The 23,305-nt window shown below is 43.0% G+C and overlaps 1 protein-coding gene across 1 annotated transcript in view; it reads left to right on the top strand.

Annotated features, from left to right (window-relative positions):
• The window catches only part of ACSBG2 (acyl-CoA synthetase bubblegum family member 2), an 88,080-nt gene that overhangs the window by 52,861 nt on the left and 11,914 nt on the right, over positions 1-23,305 (top strand). The window contains exons 7-14 of the mRNA XM_085638032.1: positions 6,739-6,819; positions 7,889-8,038; positions 10,191-10,367; positions 12,431-12,612; positions 14,610-14,843; positions 17,280-17,497; positions 19,595-19,734; positions 20,950-21,196. Of these exons, the coding sequence (XP_085494158.1) occupies positions 6,739-6,819; positions 7,889-8,038; positions 10,191-10,367; positions 12,431-12,612; positions 14,610-14,843; positions 17,280-17,497; positions 19,595-19,734; positions 20,950-21,196 (1,429 nt within the window). The remainder of the gene's footprint in view (positions 1-6,738; positions 6,820-7,888; positions 8,039-10,190; positions 10,368-12,430; positions 12,613-14,609; positions 14,844-17,279; positions 17,498-19,594; positions 19,735-20,949; positions 21,197-23,305) is intronic.

Raw genomic sequence — 23,305 nt, 5'->3', positions numbered from 1 at the left:
CACCACGTCCTGGGGAAGCTTCCTGGGAGTCTGTTCCCATCCGTCTTTCACCAGGCTGAGAGGTCCCCGTACAGGGTGCCCGTACAAAAGTTCGAAGGGGCTGAAGCCCACTCCCTTCTGTGGCACCTCCCTGTAGGAAAACAAGAGACAGGGTAGGAGGACGTCCCATTTCCTCCGCAGGCTCTCAGGTAGACTCCGTATCATACCTTTCAAGGTTTTGTTAAACCTTTCCACAAGACCATTGGTTTGTGGATGATAAGGAGTGGTGAACCGATAGGTAACGCCGCACTCCTTCCACATAGCCCGCATGTATGCTGAAAGGAAGTTAGACCCCCTGTCGGACACAACCTCCTTGGGGAAACCCACTCGGGTGAAGATCTCCATCAGGGCCCTTGCCACTGCAGGTGCAGTGATGGTCCTCAGAGGTATTGCCTCTGGGTACCGTGTGGCATGATCCACCAATACCAGTATGAACCGGTGACCAGCTGAAGTTGGTGGATCCAATGGCCCTACAATGTCGATGCCCACCCTCTCAAAGGGGGTGCTAACGACTGGTAGTGGTTCCAGGGGAGCTTTAAGCTTCACTCCTGTTTTCCCACTAGCTTGGCAGGACACACACGTCCGACAATATGTATCAGACGCCACTTTCATTCGAGGCCAGTAGAAGTGGGGGACAAGCCGGGCAAAGGTCTTGTCCTGTCCTAGGTGTCCTGCCAATGGTATCTCATGAGCCAGTTCCAAAAGAAAGGCTCTAAAGCATTGAGGGACCACCAAGGCCCTGGATGATCCATGTCCAGGTGCCTTGGGCTCACTGTAGAGGAGTCCATCCTCCCAGTAAATCTGGTAGCTCCCTGCAATGTTTCCTGCTGCCTGGGCTTTGGCCTGTTGCCGCAGCCCCTCGAGAGTAGGACACTCTTCCTGAGCTTTGCAGAACTCTTCCCTGGAAGGACCTCCCTCCACATGCCATTCAGTAGGGATGGGTAGGTTTTCCAGGGAAGCAACATTCTCCCCTGTGGACTCCAGATCCACCTCCTCAGGTGGCCCGTCTGTCTCACGAGGTGGAGATGTCGAGGCAGGGTCCTCCGGCCTCCCGTCCTTCTCCTCTCTGGCAGCTGGCTGGGCCATTGTTCCAGGCTCCAGCGTAAGCAAACTTCCCCTTCGGGCAGTCGCTGACCTTGTGCTGACACAAGTCCAGTCGGGGGGTCCCAGCATCGCAGAGTGAGTCTGGTACTCCACCCTCCTCCAAGCATTGTGCTCCATATCATTCCCCAACAGGCAGTCAACAGGCACGGCAGGGCTTACGGCAACTCGAAGTGGACCTGCAACCCCTCCCCACTCAAAGGGAATCTCAGCCACAGGGTAGTGGCCCAATCTGCCGTCAGCCATTACGGCGGGATGGAGTACATCTGGGATGACCTGCTCTGGAGACACCAGCTGACTCCTTACCATAGTCATGCTGGCTCCTGTGTCTCTCAGAGCCTCCCCTCTACGGCCATTGATGGTGACCCACTGCTCATACTTAATGGTATTAGAGGGCAGCTGGGTCTTGGGAACCATCTCCTTATCTCCCAGGGACACTAAAGTTACACCCGCCCGCTCCCCTCCATTAACCAAAGGCATCTCCTCCCCGAGCACTACACTAGTGATTCCCGGGGCTTTTCCTCCAGTGGGAGGGGGTGGTCTTTTTGGGCATCTCACATCTCCTTTATAGTGTCCCACACCACCACACTCAAAGCAATGAACAACCCTTGGCTGCTGGCTTTGGCCAGGGGTAGGGTTGCGAGGGGGGTTACTCTTGGGGATGAATCCTCTGCCCCTTCCTTGCGAAGTATTTTGTGGCCCTTTTGAGAACTCCCTCTTAGTTTCCCCTCCCTCTTTCTTCTGGGGGGCGCCCTGTCCTTGCTTCTGGGAATTCCCTCCAGTCCCCTTAGTCGACACCCGGGTACTAACCCAGATGTCCGCCTCCTCAGCAAGCTTCCTGGGGCTGGTCAGCTTGCTGTCCACCAAATGCTGTCTTAGTTCGGGAAGACACTTCTCGAGTAGGTGTTCCTTGAGTATGAGGTCATATAGTCCCTCATAGTCCCCTACTTCGCTGCCTCTTACCCAACCCTCCAGGGCCTTCCTGGAGTAGTCCAAGAAATCTACCCAGTTTTGTGTGCCCAGCTTGTAGCTGCCCCGGAACTTTTGTCTATATTTCTCAGGGGTCAACCCAAACTTCTTGAGCAGCGCTGATTTCATAGCCGGATAGTAGGTCTGTTCACTCTGGTCAAGGGCCAACAAAGTATCCCTGCCAGTGGGGGGCATGTATTTGTATAACCCACCTCCCCAGTGGACTTCCAGAATCCCATGGGCCCTCAGCGAAACCTCGTAGGCGGCTAGCCATTTAGCAATGTCGTCACTGGGTACATAACAAACCATAATGTCTTTTGGTAGGTACGGTCTAGGTTCTCTGGTGTTGGTTTGGTTATCGCTGCCACCATTCTCTGGTTTGGGGGTACGTAAAGTCAGGGCTTGCAAATCCATCTCTTTGATGGTCCGCTCATGCTCCAACTTTTCCTCCCTCACCATGTCCATCCTGGCTAGTTCTATTCTCATCCTCCTCTCCTCCCTCCTGTCTTCTAACTCGGCGTCGGTCAGGCCCCTCTCTGACACTACTGCCCACTCTAGAAGGTGTTCTAGGACCTGTTACAAGGTTCTCCCCTCCCGCCTGGTACAGTGTTGTGGTCTCCAGGACAGTGTCCTTGTCACTCTCTTCAGGATCTACCTCCTCCCCGGAATGAGCCTCTACCCATGCCCGAATACTGGTCAGCAGCTCAACTTTCCTGGCGCCTTTCTTGAAAAACACCCCCTGCTGCTGACACCATTCCTTCAATTGAGGCACAGTATAATTGTCTAGCTCTTCCACATTTATCTCCATTTTTATTCGAAGTATAAAATGCTACACAGGAGAAATCCACAGAGTGACCTGAGGTCAACCTCCACCCACCGCCAGAAGTCAATTTCGAAAAACCAAAAATGTAAATTAGGAGGGCCGCAGGGAGAAAACTCCAGGTGGGGTCTCGTGGTTGGCACTGCGTTACTAATAAGTAAGTGTAAGTACAAATCCGCTATCCCACCGCTGAAACACCAATTATGTTGGACCTAGCTTACCCAAGCCCACATATGGTAGCCTGGCACAGTAGTGGTCTACAGCTCAAGGCGTTGGCTAAGTACTTACAAGTCTTACCCACAGTAACACAGTGATGAACCACTAAAATAAAGACACAACACCTCTGTTTGGAAAAATACCGTTACCTTTTATAAAAATAATATACTTTCTTGTTCTTGTTTAGAATAAAAGCCGTGTATAATTAATTTATACAGTTCTCATAGATTTCAAATCACATTCAATACTTTTCCCGGTCAATATATGAGATTCAAAGGTACATTACATTTGTGATAAGTGGCTGTCTATGATACAATACACTACTCCACTATGAGGTTACAGATAGGAGATTGCACTCTACAGTTTCAATATGTTATTTAACCACTCTTAAGCAGGTACATTACCCCTCAGCTCTTAGCCTTCTTCTCAACTCAACAGACCTCTACCACAGGGGTGGATCTTCTCAGCATAAACCCCCAGCCATGTGGCTAAAAGAAGACAAAGCAGAATCAACAAGGTTCCCCCCTGGTCAATTCACAGGCTGCACCTTACTGGTGGAGGTTCTACTTCCTCAATTAATAACAGGCTATAAGGGTTTTTACTAGTGAGCCTTGTAATTTTCCCTGCACACCGCTCTCCCCCTCTTATCTAGTTAGGAGATAGATTTTAAGTGGTCTGGGCAGTTCTGTAACTCAGTTCCTCGTATATAGTTCTGGCGGCTTTCAAGTCAATTGCCTGGTTTTGAAATCCCCCGCTTTGATGTCTTTAGACACCCGATGCTTCCGCCTCCCGCTCCCTCTCTACCCGGCTTACTTTTAGGCTCTGGTCAATGCAGCTGGTGTTGCCCGGGTCACGCGGTGCCAGGGAAGTCTTCCCGCAGATGTCGAGGCGTGTCAGAGAAGCCTACCTCAGACCGAGGCGCTTCACAGAGGTGACCGATGCGGCGCTTCTGCCTCTTCGATGTTACCGCTGGCTGGAGCTTTGCCTTGACGCACCTCCGATGACGCGACCGGCCTCTCCTGACTCCGCCTAGCGCCCGCCTCTTTCGACGCGCTGGGTCCTTCTTGCCGGTTCCGGCTCTGCGCACCTCGTCCGATGCGACGGCGTTCCTCACCACCTCGCAGGCGATCAGCTGGGCTCTGCTTCGCTTCCCGCCTCTTCCGGCGCCTCAACGGAGCTCTTCAAATGACGAGGCAAGACAGATGGGCTCTCCCTCTTCCGATGCCCTCACGTCAGGAAATGCTCTCGGCGGCAGCGTCGCTTCCAGGTAGGGACGACAGCTGGTTCTGCCGCTTTCACCCACAGGGGAGGGTGTTGAACTGGGGCGCTGCAGTCACGCGTATCTTTGTCTGTTACCCCCTGAATCTAGGGTCAGTTAGCTTGGGCTGGGTCTCAATTGTACTCTATACCCACGACCTTCAGGATGGGTCGAACAGATCCCTGGTAGCCACACTTCAGGGATGTCAGTCCTTAACAGACTCGTCGCAGAGTCTCTGATAACTTGAAGATGATTGCTGAAACAGTGGGGTTTGGTCAGCCAAGGTGGGGGCACTTCCCAGTAAAGCGACAGCCGGCCCCGCAGGTCGATCTTGTCACAACTGGTGCACAATCCTCCTCCTCCAGTCGCCTCTCTCCACACTGGACATTCCAAGAAATGCACAAAATGGCTGCTGGTCACTGGCCTTTTATAGGGTGGCCTGGGACCTGCAGAAGTCACTGGTTGCTTCTAGAAAATTCCCTATGTTAGCCTATGGCCTGTTTTCCAGTAGTGTCCGTTATGGCAGTTGGTGGCCACCATTTTAGGTTTCTGGATGTCCCTAGATTTTCAAGGGGCCTGACTAGGCCTCACAGGTTATGAGGGAAAAATGGCGTCATCGCCAAGGAGCACCTAGCCCCCTGACAGCATTGAAAACTCCTGATGGACACATGTAAAAATAAAAATAGAAACCCTGGGAGGCTAAGGGGGACAACAAAAAATAAATCATGGTGGTTAGAGTCTTCCCAGAAGCAGACAGGTCTAACATACTCCTACAGAAAAAATCCTTCACAAACTAATTTTTTGGTCTCTGTAAAGTCACCCGAGAGCCCTGCTCGTGACTGGTAATAGTTTTGGCCAATTGTTTTATACATTAGTTCAACTATGGAGCACAGCAGAGTTAAAATTAATTTCTTGGAAATTGTTAGAACGTCAACTAGAAGTCTAAGCAAATTACAGGCGTTTTCTTTTATAGAACAGTTTTCTACTTTTTCACAAGGTAAAGTTGGCATTGCGCACTCATCTTTCCCTTCCTTCTGAAAGTGGTGTCTGATTTCAGTTTAAATCAGACAGTACAGCTGGCTGACTTTTTCACAATGATCATAGCACCAAGAGAACAATTGTTGCTCATATTAGATGTGAGTGAGCTATGAGACTCTTCCTACACAAAGGAAACATAAAAGTTAATTTTAACAGCTTTTTTGACCCTTAAGCTTCGTATATGATTTAGTTTACAAAAAGTGTTGGGAAATTGTGCACGGAATAGTGTTTTAGGAGTGACTAGTGCTAGTAGGTCGGTTCACAAAATACTAAATCACAGGAAGAGGTGGAGAATAACATTAGGCAGCTCGTGATCTGCAACAATCTGCCACCACCTTTTAACTGACTGCGTCCAAGGGATGGTGGTCTTCAAGGAGCCACCATCATATGATTGCAATTCAAAATAAAAAAACTTTTGGAGGAGGAAAAAAAAACAGCCCGTGTGTTTTAAAGGAACCAGCGTTGTTTAAAAATAAAGATTTCCGTTTTGGAAAAGCTCAGTTGGAACGGGCAGTGGTTCCCTGGACCACTGCATTATCATTTAGAAACTTCAAACAAGATTCCAGAAGGGAACCAGTTTCTTTGCCCCATAGCTAACCCACGGGTAGGGCCCGTTAGGAGTCAGGCTTAAAGAAATTGACACATGCCTTCATGCATTAATTTCATTCCATCTCATTACTGGGTTTCTCTGCACCAGTTTTTTTTTTTCTGGATTTGGAAGAACCTCAATAGAGGTTTTTTTCGCCCGTAAAACCAGCAGTAAAATGGCATGACACTTTGTCTGCAGCAGCACCCAGGTTTCCTTCCTGTTTTTTAAATGGGAGAAGCATAAAATACTTCCTCTTGCTAGAAAAATGTTTCACTTTCTCTCTCGCCCCCCCACCATGCACAGAGCCCGCAGCATGTAGTAAATGTATGCATTAAATCACACTGAATTGGGAATTCTCTATAGTTTTACAGGCTTAAAATTCGGCCCCCTCAGTAATCTGCCATTCCAAGGGGTTTATCTCGTAAGTACATGGTACTGGGTAGATTTACTTCACGACTACAGATAAATTGCAGGTAAATTGGCAGTGCAGTGAATTCGTCCCAGTACTGTGCAACTCCTAATTGAAATTTTGTGTTGCACAATTGCCTTTTTTCCCCCCTGTAAACATGCCTTCTAAGAATAACAGCTATAAGTTCAATAATATTTGTAATATTACGTTTTGGTTTTCTAGAATACATTCCGCCTTGCCAACTTCGCTGCAAACCAATCACTGGAGTTCATCTTTAATGACAATTGTATATTTTACAGATTCAGGACAAACTTCCTCACCTTAAAGCAATCATACAATACAAAGACGAGCTGAAGGAGAAAAGACCAAACCTTTACACGGTATGTATAAAGTGTATATATATTTACCTGCTTGTCTTTTCCAAGCCAGACCTCAGTTCCCTGTCTATCATTTATCTGTGTAATCTGAACACGTCTGCTATCTTAACGCATGCCACTTTCTGCTATTAATCGCCTCCGGTATTTCATGCATGCCACATATTCTTTGTAGCCCTTCAGCAGGAGTTAAGATGGATGACCTGGTCAGTTAAAAACAAGAACCTTCATTGTTAGATGGCGTCTCTCTAGATTCCATCTGTCCATCTCAGACAGTAGACTTCTTGTAGTGTATTTCACCTATTGCACCAGCACCTTGCTTTTATATAGCTCTACTGGAGTTGTCATCACAACATCATATACATATTTAAAGGTCAGAGTTGAAGCGTAGTTCTTAAAGTTATCGGAGCATGTGGTGGGGAAATGCTAGTTAACAATCAAAGGTAGTGGGTCTAGTTTATATTTTGAGGGCTAACACATTAAAGAAAAGCTTCTACTTAGAAGAAATAAAATGATTGATTTCCAAATACAATATATCTGTGATAAATAATTTAATGTGTGATGATTCAATGTACTTTTTAGATGTGACATTCACTGTAATTGTAAAAGCAGGAACTCCATAGAAGGATTAATGATACACCAAGCGACCAATAGCATGATGTGAGAGAGTAATCAGTAGCAACAGGCATGCAGACAGCTGGGCTGTCAAGCCAGACTTAAAAAGCTACCAACCAGTTTGGGGCTCTCCAGCGTGAAAACCTTTCACAGATTTAAATGGTCAGAGTGTTCCCTGTTGGGAGTCTGAGAATCCAGAGAATTCCAAGTCTGGCACAGCGGGACATGTGATTCTATGAAAGAGCTGATGGCGGAGAAGATAAAGGTACCCTAATGAGAACTATAGTTATCCAGCAGTGATATCATTCAGACATTCACCTTGTTTGAATGTTTTATTGTCCGACTGGTATGTTCATGGGTACCTGTGTTAAAGTTGACAGCATGTTAAAAGTACTAATATTCATCTGAACTTGGCTCTAGGATGTAATATACTTACAAAACTGTTTTTCTTCGATTGCAGTGGTCGGAGTTCATGAATCTTGCTAAGGACTATCCGGACAGCAAGCTTGATGAGGTCATTGCTACACAAAAGACCAACCAGTGCTGTACGCTCATCTATACATCAGGAACTACAGGACAGCCAAAGGGAGTCATGCTGAGTCATGACAATGTAAGTCGCAGCTACCTTATGTGCCAGTGGGGATGTGGATGAAGGGAAATCTACAGTTTCTAAAGTGGAGGTTTTTTTTAAGGGTTCTAACTCCCACTAACTAACTAATTTGTAATCCCAGATTGAATGTGCTGAAGCTTACACAATCTAAAAAGGTTTCTGACACCAAGCACTGTATTCCTTCAAAGGGGCTAACAGCTTGCTAGACTTCTGCACAGTTTGGCAGTATTGGGGTTAATGCTGGTGTGCCTCAATGTTCCATCTCTGGAATCCTCCTTCAAGGCTGATGTCCTTTTCCTCACAAGTGATAAATGAAGGCTTTGAGGCTCATGTAACAGTCAAAAGCAGAGTTTCTGGTGTCACTGCCAAAAATAAACATAAAAAACCCTTTCTTAGTCTTGCAGATGCACACTGCTGTGCAGCCATCAGAAATTGTGCAGAGCTGCCATTCATAAAAATCGGTTATGCATGCTCATCACAAGTGTAGCAAGCATTCCAACTCAGTTGTGGAAGTTGTAAGTAAGTCTTTGTTAATTACATCCTTATCATAGGAAGCTGAGGAATGACATAACTTCAGCTGCCTGACTTTTGCACATTCCAGCTAACCACCCGCTTGCCATTCTATGACCTCACCAAGAGTTTTCATAAAGTTAACGGGGAACATGGCACTATAGGTTCCTTATACAGAGCTTCCTTCTTTCTGTTGCTGAGCGGATTTCACAGACTTCCTCCAATTGGAGCGGTTTTGAATAGACCCACAAGGTGTAAGAAATGGACACAGAGCATAGTTATGCAAAGGCCTTTTCCAGTGTGCTGTCGGTAGTCATCGAAACCTCGAGAAACCCAGAGTGGAGAGGTGCTTATGAAATGAGGGCGTATTATCTAATTGAATGTATGCTCCTCTACTTCTCTATGATCGTTTTATTAAATGGATTACCATTTTCAGGGTGCTTTGTCAATGTCTTGGTGGGTTAAGCCTACAGCTCTTAGATGTACGGGTGCCTGATTCCTTCCAACAATTGCACTGGGCCCAATATCGTAACAGTAAGCTATACCTACTCTATCGCTGCAGACCTCCATGCGTATTAATATGTATGTATAGATGGTGAGCATATAAATACACCTCTCAGTCTGTTTCTCACACTCTCTGCAACACTTAAGTCTCAGTGTCATCTTGGCACACAATTGCCTCTACATAGGCAAAGCAACACACTTTTATAGCAAATGGGGGAAAGAAGTTATCACACAAGTCACTTGCCAATTATTCAGCAGTCGTAAACAAAAAGATCTTGCGGGAAAGGGTTACATCATTTGGGGACTTTGAACCAGTGGAATATGAGACATAAGCTGCAGCTGTGGTAAAGGTGGACAAATCGTATCAAGTTAGATTATCCTGGTATGCCTCTTGTGTTTCTTCCAGTTTAGCAGCCAGAAATGTTGCCAGTGGAGTCCGCATGGAGGGCGCCATCGCTTTGATTAAAACTAGAAGCCAACATAAAAGTTGCAGAGGAGAAGTACCAGAGGAAGAAACAAAATGTTTTCTTGTTACTTAATTTTCAAAAACACAGAATGCTGGAGGCATGGATCCTCATTTCTTCCAAGCTGCTGAAAATTTACCAAGCGCAGATTTGTTTTTAGACTGCGAATAATAAGCTTCTTTCTAAACACCAGATTATTAGCAAGTAAAATAATCTGCCTCTAGTGCATCTATCTACCTTAAAAAGGGGAGTTTGTCTTGCACAAGTTATCAATATAACCGTCCAGATGACGGTCTCTCATTTTCAGAATAGTTCCCAGTGATAGTGGGCCAAACATGCCTAGATTCGTCCCAGATTCTTTATTGGTTTTCCAATTAGTACAAGGGCAAACTAATCCTGAAACCGATTTTCAGACATCTGGTACCTAGAAACAGAAATTAATTGATTCAATATTTTTCATATTTTTCTAAAGTCCACTTCAGCGGTTCGCTATACTGTATGGTATTAGTCAAGTTTGTATGTTAGTCTGTTTACATCCTTTTTAAAATGTAATAGCGAAGGAAACAGCATTTTATGGATGTTTTGGGATATGGGAGATAAAATGATAAATATTTGTATTGTGAATATAAAAGTTTAGACTTTGTGAACAAGTGTAAATTTTGTTACTGATTTAGGTAACGTGGACGGCAGCTGCTGCTGGTAAAAGTGTCTGTCTTCGGGAAGCCCATGATCATCAAGAGATTGTTGTCAGCTACTTACCTCTTAGCCACATTGCAGCACAGATGATAGATATCTGGTTGCCTATGAAATATGGTGGACTGACATACTTCGCTGATCCAGACGCCCTGAAGGTAAGCTATTTACATTCATAAAGCCTTACTTGCACACTAATAACCAGATCTTTAAAATTGTTGTAAACCTACACCAGCAAGTTTCCACCCAGACAACAGGTGAATATTTCTGACTGTTTACAATTCTTAAAAATGTTGCCAGGTTTGTGGCGCACCTGTGTACTAGTCACAGCTTTCCAAACATAATCCCAGAAAAATAGTATACATTTTATTTTGTATTCCAAAATATAAACATCTGTGTTAAGCTCCTAACCATTTCCAGAGCAATAAGGGAGTTGACGAGGACAAATCACTGGCTGTTCACAGGACTAGATGTTTTCACACAGAAACCTCAATGTGAGTAAATACTTGTGCAAAGCCAACTTTTGTGAACTGCAGATATCTCCTTCAATTACAAAAGTAAACCATCTGCATGTGTTAAACTTAATACCCAAATCGCTTTGGAGAGTTGTCCTCCCTCAGATTTGGTGATCGTATAAGTGGCATGAAAATCTTATGCAGTTACACCTTCCTCTACTGTTCCTCCTGACAAGGAGAGTAAATGCATGGCCTCAGCAGGTAGGAAAATATGTGAAACATCGGCAGCTAGCATAACGAGAGCTAGCGCAACAGCTGTTTTAGGCCGGTATGATAGTTCTTCATGGTCCTCTTGGCAGAGCTCTGTTGACAAATTGCCAAAGGAAGATGGCCAAGATTTCCAAGAAATTTGCAAGCGGAGATGCTAGTCTTGAACTAAACGATAAGTGCTGCAGCAGATTCTGCTTATCTTTCTGCTCATGGGTACTGTCATGGTATTTGTCTGAGGTAGTTCTTAGCTGAGACTAACTGGCCTGAATGAAGCAAGAAGACCAGCAGAGGATTCTAAATCTTCATTTCTCAGGCAGTTCTCTATTCACCTCACACGGCGACGATAAGGCTTGTATGAAAACAAAACTGGATATCTTTAAACCGGTTGGATTGGAAAGGAAGGAAAACTATCAAATTGATTACAGCCTTATGACAGGCATACTTTCTAACAGAGGGATTAATCTGTTTAGTGGCCTCAAAAACAACCGTTAAGGAAATGGAGACAATGCTACCAGCCCAGATACTCATCACCTCTGCCTGTTTACGAAATCCTAACAACATCAAGCGCTACTTTGGGAAGAAGGTAACACCTTAATCTAGAAGCACAGTAGAAGATGTCTAGAACCACCAAGTAGGAAAATTGATGAATTCCTGTTATTTTTTGGTTTTAAGATCGGATGGAGGGAGAGTTCAACCATTCTCTATCCTAGACTGACAAACAAAAGGGACCAAGGAAGATGAAAACCAGAAAGTTGGTGTTTCACCAAATTTACCACCAATTACATCGGGAAATTGGTTGTGTGCCATAGATTTGCAGGGTGCCCAAGTTTCACATACCAGTCATAAATATAAAAAGATTGATGTAGTTTGTGGTAGGCAAAAACCATTTTCAATTCAAGGTTCTTGCATTTGGCCTGAAGTCTGCTCCTTGCACTTTCTCGCAGTAGCTGGCAATGGTGTAGGCACATCTGAGAAGACAGAAAATCCTTTTTCCTGTCAAATAGACGACTCATTAATAAAACTGACATCAAGGGCCAGCAGTGGGGCAATCCCCTCAAACGGCAGACATCTTGTGAAGTCTAAGACAACATGAAAAAACAGAAGTCGACCATTATTCCAGTTCAAAGGATCTACTATTTAGAAGAGACTTCAGATGCATAGGTTGCAAAAGTGTATGCTTTAGTAGACAGACTCACACCTATCCATCTGAAATGCCAGTCTCCTACAAGCTGCCAAGATGCAGTGTTTTCCAAAATGTTTTGAATTCTGATCCCTGAGCAGATTCTGCAAATTTCTCTCCCTCATGCCCTGTCCGAATCAAGGTCTAGGTTTTAGGTACACTTGTTCCTTGTAAGCTTTATATTGGTCCCATCACTTTATGCAATTAAACTGAGTTCAGCAAAAAAACAATCGGAAACTTTAAAGTATGCTATGCACTCTTGGTACAGATTACATTTTATAATCCAATTTAATTTTATGTATTTTTTTCCTCCTAGGGTTCTTTGGTAAATACTCTCCGAGACGTGAGACCGACAGCCTTTATGGGCGTTCCTCGTGTCTGGGAGAAGATGCAGGAGAAAATGAAAGCAGTGGGTGCAAAATCCTCAACAATTAGAAAAAAGGTTGCTGCATGGGCAAAAGATGTTGGCTTACAAACCAATCTCAAGAGGATGAATGGGTAGGTGGAACGGAACTAAAGAGGGTCTGTGGAAATGTACTATAATCTGGTATAAATGAAAAAATGTCAGTGACTGATTAATATGATCTGCAGTATCCCATGCAAAAGAAAATTCTAAAATTACACTACAAAGCCTCTATGGTACACTCCACTACTCTGCAGATAAACTCTGTGTAGAAAGTTGTTTAAATGGAAGAACAGTGTGCAGAAAATCTAAGCAAAGTCTGCTATAAATCCTATTTAAGATGTATTTTCAATTAACCAAAATTACGGCTATATAATGACCTAATGTCAACGTATAGGTGTAGAAGGCCAGGGCCTTATTCTGGGGTTATGGTGTTACTCTTGACTTACAGTGATACAAATTTGCAATTTGTCAAAACAATACATGGAAACTGGCAAGTTAAGTCAGTCACGTACTTCCCTAGTTTTTTCTGACAAAGAGCAAGCATGTCCTCTCGTCACTGAAGTGGTCTGCATGGTGTTTGAGACAAAAGCAAATTACCAATGGCCGTACATAACACCATCAACCTGCAGCTTAATGTGAGCAAACCACACACCTATACAAGATGACTGGAAGCAAAAACAAATAGAAAAGGGTTTCAAATGCTAACAATCTCAAAAGACCAGTCTTGTTAAAAGGTGCCCGTTGGTGTGCCTAAGGCGGCTCTGGAGGTAATATCACAATGGGGTGATATGAATGTCATAGCATGCCCCCATTTTAATCAGACCCGTGAATTAATTCAGTCTGTTAGCTCCCTGGAAAAGAGTAATTTCAGGAAAAAGATAATGCACAGTTTAAATGAAGAGGGGAAAAAATTGGCATCAAGTGCCAAAAGAAATGTTAATTTTTGTGTTATTTCATTTAGAACAGTTTTAACCTAAAGTGTATTGGGGCACTATTAAAATACTGAGGGTCATAATCTCCACTAAGGGGCCAATTACGACCCTTGGTCGGAGCCATTCCTACGGCATCAGAATCAGCTGTTAGTATTCATTTCCTACCAACCCATTTGGATGGAGTCCGTCAGAAAGGAATCCAAACTGGATTTACGATTGGCTTCAGACGTGCTTGAAGAGCCCGTCTGCCATTCGATAAGCCTCCAGTAATCCCAAAGGCGGCTCTTTCCGCCTGAGGGATTACAGTGTTTGGATTCCGACAGCCTTTCTGTGCTGGCCTTTCAGACACAAAGGCTGTTGAAGTCCACTTTGGGGCCCCCAGCAGGTCCCCCATAGGTGCACAGCCTCCTATGGTATCCTCCTGTTGATCCCTGAACCCCATGGCAGGCACCTCACGGGCTGCAGCGATGAACTGCACCTCTTCTCTTTACAATGAGCATGGTATCCAGTCGGAATGCATGCTCCCATTGTAAAGAAAAGGCTTGCGACCGAACAGTGTTCGGTGGCATCCTAATTGCTGTGTTGGGACCTCCTACAGGTGGTCGGTCGGTCCCAGTAACGAATCTATGTTGGACGGACTCGGGTCAAAATCGGGCCCCTAAGTAAGTGAGACAATTTACAAATAAGTTCTTTCCATCTACCCACTTGACTCCTCTCTTGTTGAAAGAGTGCTGCACCACATATAAATAGCTGTTAGCTCTTCACAGATATCTGTATGGGACGGTTGGCTATCCGTCTCGTGTGGAACTAATCTCTTTAAATGTCCATTCGAGAGAGATGGTCGCATTTTTTTTTGCTGACTGTATGCTCATTACAAGTTCAGAGGAAATCATGGCATTCAGTGCCATCAGACTTGTTGTCAAAATGTATTTGAAAATAAAATGTTCAATACGTGCGTATAAAGAATGAATGTATTCTGCTTCATGATTCTTTTTCAGAGTGTGTTCAAAATGGGGGACACAAATTTGGAAAATGTTGCTTTGCTCACAGAGGTGTTCTGTCCCAAAAAAAAGTTCAGAGACAAAGATTTGAGAATTTGTAACCAGTTAATTTATTTTAAATCATACTAACCAGTTAAATACTTTTTTTCTTTGAAGGGCTGCTGCTGACCCAGTTACATTTCGTGTAGCAAACAAGCTGGTGTTCAGAAAAGTTCGCAAGGCGCTGGGATTGGATCGATGCACAAAATGTTATACGGGTGCTGCTCCTATCACCAAGGACACGTTAGAATTTTTCTTAAGTCTCAACATTCCTGTATATGAACTTTATGGAATGAGTGAAAGCACAGGGCCTCATACATTATCTGTTCCAGACTCCTTCAGAATCACAAGGTATGTGAACTGTTGAACGCTTTGTCTCTCGTTTAGTTTTTAATTTAAAAAAAAAAAAAGTTTTCATAACCAAAATAAATGGTCTGTGAATCGTAAATTGTACCAAAAATCGCATCCAAAGTTGGTAAATAGCGTAGCTATTTACCTTCCCATGAGAGAGCAAGATACAAACATATACTCTGCGTCACACACAGCTCTTCGTTTCTAATACACAACTAAATCCTCACCAAGAGAACAAGCAGGTGTCTAGCTGAGCTCATGAAAATTAGATGCCCTTCACAAGTAAAAATAATTTAAACATTTTTGGCTGAGCAAGCTAGTTTGCAAATGTTTGCTTCAGCAAGAAAACGGCTTCCTATTCTTGATTGTTGGTGCATGCTGTTTCCTTTCTACTCCTTCATCTTTTTCATAATTGAGACCGTAAAGTTTTAATTTAGTGGGTGATTCAGTGTCCCCTGTTTTGATTGCATGATTGTTTCAGGTCCATGCCCCTTAATTTGTTAAATGGATCTGGCCATGTTCCATGGAATCTGGCTGCATTTAGATCTTCCGGGAGGCCTGAGGCAAAGAAAGCCCTTGTGCCTGTCATCCTGAATGTGTAAACCCATGCTTTGGGCTTCTTTACGAGTGCCCAGAGAGGATAGTGGGGGTTGATTTTATCACTCCTTGTGTTAACAGTCCTTCGGTTAATTCTAGGGGCGTGGAATTAAGTGGGATTACAAAGTGAACCCTGAGAAATTAAGAATTATGTGAGGGATCATTAGGGCCAAGTCTGCTTTTCATCCACACCCCCATTTAATTTCTTATTCACCCCAGCAGTTTTCCTTCCTTTCAGCCGCCTTAATCTCCCCTGAGAGCATGAATAGGCATGGTCTTATTGCGGACCTTGTAATTCTCGACAGGGCCTGTTATTCTGAATTCACATAATGCAAATGTTTGTCTTTTTTTATCTAAGCTTGTATTTCTGCACTGAAGCATGATATTTTTTTTGCTTTACCTTTCGACAGTGTAAATCATGTAGTACAATTTATAATATGTACTTTAATGGCAGGAAATAGTCGCCAATGGATGGCATCTCCGCTAAGGGACCAACTGTGAATTACCTTTCATAATCCTTTGCATGCAAGGCTTGGGGCTCCTCTACTCTCCCTCTAGGCATACAGCAGACCGTCAATAACTCATGCTTGAAAACAGAAAAATATATAGGAACTTGCATCCAGTACAAAGTAAATGAAAAACAAGAACTTGCATTTATTTAGGATTTGAATAAGACCTCTTGGCCCTGTGTTTTGCCTTTGAATTATTTTTTTGCATTCATAGAACACCATTTTGTAAGCAAACAGTATTGCTTAAGGAAACAAATGCTCTCTTTCTCATTCGGAGCCCGAATTAGTTAAAAGTATAAGTTTTGCAGTAAGGGACCTAAAGGTTGATATATTTACGTGAAATGTGGTGGCAGTATTCTGAGATTTTGCCTGCTGCTATTAACCTTACTCGAGCAAGGACCCACTCTCGTCCTGGAACTCTCCCCTACAGTTTTTCAGTTTAACAAAGTAATTTACTTACAAATTATGAGGGATTGCATTTTAAATTAGTGTAATCGTTGGCTCTTCCAATTTGGACATTTTCTGCAAATTTTTCCGAAGCCCTGACTTTTACATATGTGAATGTTTAGGGTACATAGCTTAATTGGTAACAAATGTCATTTATTTCTTTAGTAGAGCATGCATGTTAAATCAAGTAAAAATGAATACTGGTTTGACATATGGTTTAATGAAAGTGTTGTCTGATGCTTCCCAAGATACCTGCATTACAGGAGTAGGTAGCAGAGAGTACTGTTGGGATATGAGTACCTTGATTACAAGTGACAGTACAGTAATGCACAGGCGGTCGCCGTTACAACGTGATGGGATTTCGGTGTCCGCATCCTCAGATTATATTTCATCAGGTTAAATCTGTTCAAATTTACCTGGGGAAAACGTCTAGTAAACAATGGGACACTAGGATATTGGTTGCTGAAAGTACGAAAATCTCCACGTTATGCTCCATTTCCAAGGGCTTCGGAATATGTGCCATTTATCATACCCAATTAATTACTATCTCTAGGGTCTCCGTTTTTAAGCGATGCAATCAAATTTGCCTGTCCCTTCAGGGCGGCTGTAATTGAGGCCTGTCAATTCTTTCTGAACAACACCTTAATGCATTGCTCTGACATGAGTTTATAGGGACCTAGGGAAAGAGAATTTTACCTGCCCACCATAACAGCTGAAAACGTGGGCCGCTGATCAAAGCCTAGTGTCAGGAAAGTAATCATTGTGATGCATGAAGAACAGCAAGTGGAAGCAAGGTGTTCAATTATAGAAGACTGGTGACTTCTGTGTTTCTCCCCAAACCCATTTCTACATCACTAAATAATTTAAAAAACTTTTTTTGCAGCTGTGGGAAAGTCATTTCTGGATGCAAAACCAAGCTATTTCTGCCTGAGAACGATGGGAGCGGAGAGATCCTGTTCTGGGGAAGGCATGTGTTCATGGGATACCTGAACATGGAAGATAAAACCAAGGAATCCCTGGATGAGGAAGGATGGCTGCATTCAGGTGATCTTGGAAAGCACGACGAGCGAGGGTTTCTGTTTATTACCGGCAGAATTAAAGGTAAGAGCTACAGTGACTATAATGTTACACATGATACCTTGTTACATCTTGCAGTAGTGTTATCTTCCCACTGCACACCTTTGCTGAAGGATCCTGGAGTTTGTGCTTCTGCTTGGTTCTAGAGTCTGCACAGGTAGTATTCGATTCTTACTGGTGTTGTCATGTAGTAGGTATTTAGTGTCAAACTCCCCAGATGTCCAGCACTCTGGTGGTTTTATACACCAGCCAGTGCCCTTTTTGTTATTGGTTAAACAAAAAGAGGAGAAAACATGCTGACTGCAAACCTAATTGCTCTAGTGGATTTCTCTCAGGAATATCTGAGGCATACATTACATCCACTCATTTGCAAGACTTTAGATGACAAGCCCTTGTGGCCCTAATCTTTTCTTTGGTGATCCTTACTTCATCAGCAACCAACATTTGCAACTTCAGCCCTAGTACCAACATACATCTCTCAAACAAAATGTTGCAATACAAGGAGCTGGATGAAGAGAGAGAAGCAAAATACCTCCCTAATGTTGAAACTAATCCGAAACAAAACTCTTTATTTATTACATTTCCAATGAAGAACATGAGAATGCTTGTTATGAGGACAAATGCCCGGGGAATCATTTAAAACGAGGGATGGGGAATCCATATAAAGAAGCTTATTCCTTCCAGAACCTAGCATGGAGGAGAATTTATCAGGGCCTTTGCCCGGGGAATCATTTAAAACGAGGGGTGGGGAATCCATATAAAGAAGCTTATTCCTTCCAGAACCTAGCATGGAGGAGAATTTATCAGGGCCTGAAGGACTAGAAAACATCACTACCAAAAGATGGCTGCTGTGAAAAATGCTTTGTTGACTTCACTCTCCCTTGCTGACTGCCAAGCATAATGTCCTCCCTGTTACTATGCCACCACATCATGTTCAGAGGGCTGGTTTTCAAAACATTGCCATGCAAAATGGAGAATTTAATTAAACAGTCTAAAAGTTTTGGAGTTCCGATGGTACCATCATAAACTGGTGTTAAACTGATATTAATGAGGTGAAAGCTTTGCCCATACAGTGTTCACATGTGTAACAAGCATTGGCATAGCCAATAGGTCTCGCCTTTGGGACCTTATAAGTGTTTAGCCATGCAACAGTTGCATAACTAAACACTTATAAGGTCCCAAAAGCGAGACCTATTGGCTATGCCAATGCTTGTTTTAACTGCTGCAATCTATTGAAGCCTCACGGAGAACATCAAAGCGGCCGCGAAAGTGATCGCGATCCAACATCAAAGCGGCCGCGAAAGTGATCGCGATCCAACATCAAAGCGGCCGCGAAAGTGAAAGTAATTGCGGTAAAGCGCGCATCCGCGCACATGCACTGTAGCTCTAGGCTGGCCTGGTAGCACTTTTTGGAGCCCTAACAAAATGTCTCGCCAGACCAGCGCATGCGCTGGGTCAGGTGAGACCTAAAAACATATGGGGCAGCTCACAAGGGCAAGTCCCTGAGAGGTTGGGGGAGGGAAGGCAAAGTGTTCCTGCAGCCTGCCATGTCCTCTCATTTCCATCTGTAACTAGAGTACCAGCAATGTCCATAGAAAAGTGACCATTTGCTGTAGTGCCAGTCACCCGAAAGGCGGACCTCACTTATTGAATATAGCCCTGATATCTGGTGATGGGTATCCCTTTCTTGATGCCAGAACGTCGGCATGTCCTTACTAAAGATGTGTCCGTAAAATCCATCTGGCCCTAAAGGATTTCTTACCTCAAGCAAAGCATTCTTCAGCAAAAATACATAACACTAGTCCATGTTTTACATCAATCAACATACTGATGGCTGCCACCACACCATGATTCTCTGTCCATGGTCAAGTTATATGCATAAATAAGGGGTGGCCCTATGACAGGAGGAAGACACGGTTTAACTTTATCTGATGCTGGGCCTCTCTATCCTGATCTAATGGGACCTCCGTTCTAAAGCCCGTTTCCTGGACTTAATGGCCAGTGGTGTCTCGCAAGTGTAGCTTTTCTCATTCTAGTGGGATCTGTAGATCCCAGTGATATTTCATGGTGTCAACGTTTTCTTAGGTTTGTTTATAATTGTCTTTTATGTTGTTGATTTAGAACTCATCATCACAGCAGGAGGTGAGAATATCCCACCAGTTCCTATTGAGGATGCAGTTAAAGAGAATGTTCCTATTATCAGTAACGTTATGGTGATTGGAGACAAGAAGAAATTCTTATCTATGCTGGTAACACTGAAGGTAAGGCCAATTCTTGTTATCCATGTACTGTATACTGTGGATGTCAGTTAGTAAGCTTCATAATCATCATGCAAGATCTTAAGATCATTTCATATAATGTAAAAGATAAGGTGGATATTGAGCCAAAATGAATGCATCTATTTGGTTTCATGTCTTTTAGATACTCCCATCTATTTAACAGAATTACTTTGTTGGCTCTTATGTCTTAATATATTTTGCAATATCCTCTTCACACACCAAGGTATGACTAGACAGTTAGGTTTCCTTCTGTCGATCCGCATTTTAGACATTTTGTTACTCAGTAGCCAAAAGACCCCCACCCCCCCCAGCCTTCTCTCTCCACCCTTCCCATCACTCAATCCTTTCCCTTGCTAAATTAAGCATTTACAATGTACCTCCACTAAGCCTCTTCTGAGACTTTCTGCCTGATAGGCCTTCAAAGCTCTCCTCCTTCCAAAGGCTCTGAAATGCCTTTCTGTTTTCGCCAGCCAATTTAACTTAGTTGGATACTAACTGCCTTCCTTTTGCCATTAGCATTAGTGCAGTAGTGTTCAATATTGGCCCAGGCAGGCAATATCTTTGTAAGATGTTCAAAATAACCACTTAAGGCATATTTACACAAGAGGGTCCGATTCACAAATCCCAAAATCAGATTCAGGAGATCTGTGCTCCTAAATTAGATTTAGAAGAACAAATGGCTGGATATACGATCGCAGAGAATTCAACAAAGGTGGTCCTGCAGGTGTAAATACCTTTACGCTAGCATATTATGCCATAGTTGTGAAAATCCCCCTAGCCAATCCTCACCTTTTGCATGACAATGAAATCCCACATAAGGGGTTGGGAGTGGGTGTTTCCAGGAGTGCTTAGCCAAATGAGTCTGTGAGCCCCCCAGTTACATGGGAATTTTCAGCCATTTACAAACTCCTTTTCCCCACCCTGAAATTGGTGCCCCAGTCTGAGACTGAAGTAAGTCCATATTGTAGGGTTGGAAGGGGGACGCAACTCCCCCAAAATTAGTGGGGGTGAATAGTAAGTAGTCTCTTAGGCAAAAACTATTTTCCCTAGGAGAAAAGACAGTTTTTGCATTACATTTTTTACTGTGTTGTGCAAATAAGGATATGATGAAAAATAAATGTTGGCGGATCAATTCAAAGCTGTACTGCAGATATCCCAATATAGGTTTTTGATTGTCCATTTCTTTTTTTTTTTTAGTGCAACATTGATGGTGACACCGGTGAACCAGAAGATGACCTGACTCCAGAAAGTATAGAATTTTGTCAGAAACTCGGCAGTAAATCAACAAAGGTTTCAGATATTGTAGGCGGAAAAGACAAAGCTGTATATGCAGCTATTCAGGAAGGACTCAATGCTGTGAACAAAAAAGCTACCTCAAATGCGCAGGTCATCCAGAAATGGGTTATCCTCGAAAAAGATTTTACTGTCACTGGAGGAGAATTAGGTAATCACTTTGTTTTGTGAATAGTTTTATGCATATCGATTTGTAAATATATACATAACATGGACCTGTATATTAATTTTAAATTGATTGTATTCTAAAATCTACCCATTTTATAACCTAATCAGATATGTTACCACTCTTATTCTGGCAATCAACCTATATTTTAACATATTTTGCTTTACTCCTTTACATGTTATTCAGAGCATTGTCGTTCTTCTCTATATTCCGGTCTGTGCTAGTTTTTTATGTCCCTTTCACCGCCATGTTGACACACAGTACAGACAGTTTGAGTATGGCTTTAATGGCGATATGCCACCACAGCTCACCAGGTCTTTGTGTTTCACAAATAGACATTTCTATCCCACCGAACCTGGATCCAAGTGAGAAAAAAATAACCTCCACTCCTATAATTGGAGTGGTTGTCTACTTCAAGGGAAAATTCTGAATGGACCTATTCGCACCTTACACTCAAAACCTACCATCCAACGTCTGCAAGACTCAATCTACCATGTCTTGAGTGAAGTTCTTTTCACAAGCCAATTCAAAAGACATTGCACTTTTAAATTAATGGCCAATTCTCTGCATCTTTGGCCAATGAAAGAGGTTGGAATTTGAAAAAAGGGAATGTCAGGCAGACATGGACAAATAAAATTAAACAAAATGAAGTTAACTAGTTGGAGTGCAAAAGAGGACTGTTTTATATAGACATTTCTTGCACTTTTAATTTCGGATAAAGGTACTGTATTAAAAAACATGTACAATACATGATGCTAAAATTCCAGCCAACTATTGGGGAGAGAGAAATCCTTAAACACTGGTATGAAGGCTATTTAGAGATTAATCAAAACTCTGCCATAGTGTAAAAACACTGCAATTTCATATGCTAGCTGGTGTCTGCAGTTAGCATTTTAGCTTCTCTTTACCATCTGCATTCTACAGGGCAAGGAAACGTTGGCTAATTTGAAGTGAAATACCATTGAGTATGAAAGCCTTTATTTATCTTCCATAGACCCAGCATTAGCATGCTTGTCAACCATGCCTATTTAGGAAGAAATAACAATATAACAGCGTCTCAACTGGGAAACAGTTGAGACGCTGTTATATTGTTATACTAATTTACCCGGTCTCAACTGGGTTAACAGGTTCTACTCCTATCATTATTACCTATTTAGGAAGGAAGCCACTGTTTTTGTAGCCGTCCCACTGCCCTTCTGATTTAAACCTCCATTATTCCTGCTTTTTGCAAAGTTCAGGCTGGATGCACAAATTCCTTTCTAGGTGCAGTTTTAAAATTAAATACAAGCCCTGCAAAGCCAGGGAGCCTGTCTGATATTTGGAGCAATTGTTAGTTTACGTACTAACGGGAGGTGGTTTACCGGGGTCCCTTGATTGGCGCCCGCTATTCACGTGTGTATTTGCACTATTCAATATTTCCACAGAAGTGCTCCAAAGGAAGGAGGAAACTCCCAACCTCCATAATTGAGACCTCAAATGATCTCTTTTCATGTATACAGTTCAAATCCAGAACACACACTTGATCAAATCAAACAAAATTTCTAATTAACATATGTAGAATTCTTTTTCTTTCTTTCATTCTTTATTGCCCAGCCAACACATGTTTCGTCGTGTAGGGTGTTCCCCACAACTTCTTCAGGGCTAAAAAAACATAAGAGTTTTGGGGATCGTAGTGTGTAACAAATACACCACATACCATACATTTGTGATTATAGTGGAAACCATAATTATTAATCCCAAGCGTAGAATATATAGTGCAGTGTGAGATCAACATCATATTCCTACGAGAGACCAAGAATCCAATTTTTATGGTATATATCAACACTTAATATTGAGTATGTATTAATCAATTCAGTTTGAGTAATAGAATTAAACCACCGTGAAGCAGGACATTGTGCAATTTATTATCTTATTTTATAATATAGGATGTGAATCAAATGTACACCTCCTTGTGGGCCTTCATGCCATGCTCCCATAAATGGCCTGTGATCCAAAAGTATAACCCCAAAATATGGCACAGCGCATACCTGTCTTCCTCTCAAATATCACATTGTACACCTGTCTGATATTTGGAGTACTTGTTAACAGGCAGCA

The sequence above is a fragment of the Triturus cristatus genome, chromosome 12, assembly GCF_964204655.1.
Source record: "Triturus cristatus chromosome 12, aTriCri1.1, whole genome shotgun sequence".
Classification (NCBI taxonomy): Eukaryota; Metazoa; Chordata; class Amphibia; order Caudata; family Salamandridae; genus Triturus; species Triturus cristatus.
The sequence above is the reverse complement of the archived record's forward strand: the minus strand, read 5'-3'. Positions and strand labels throughout refer to the sequence as shown.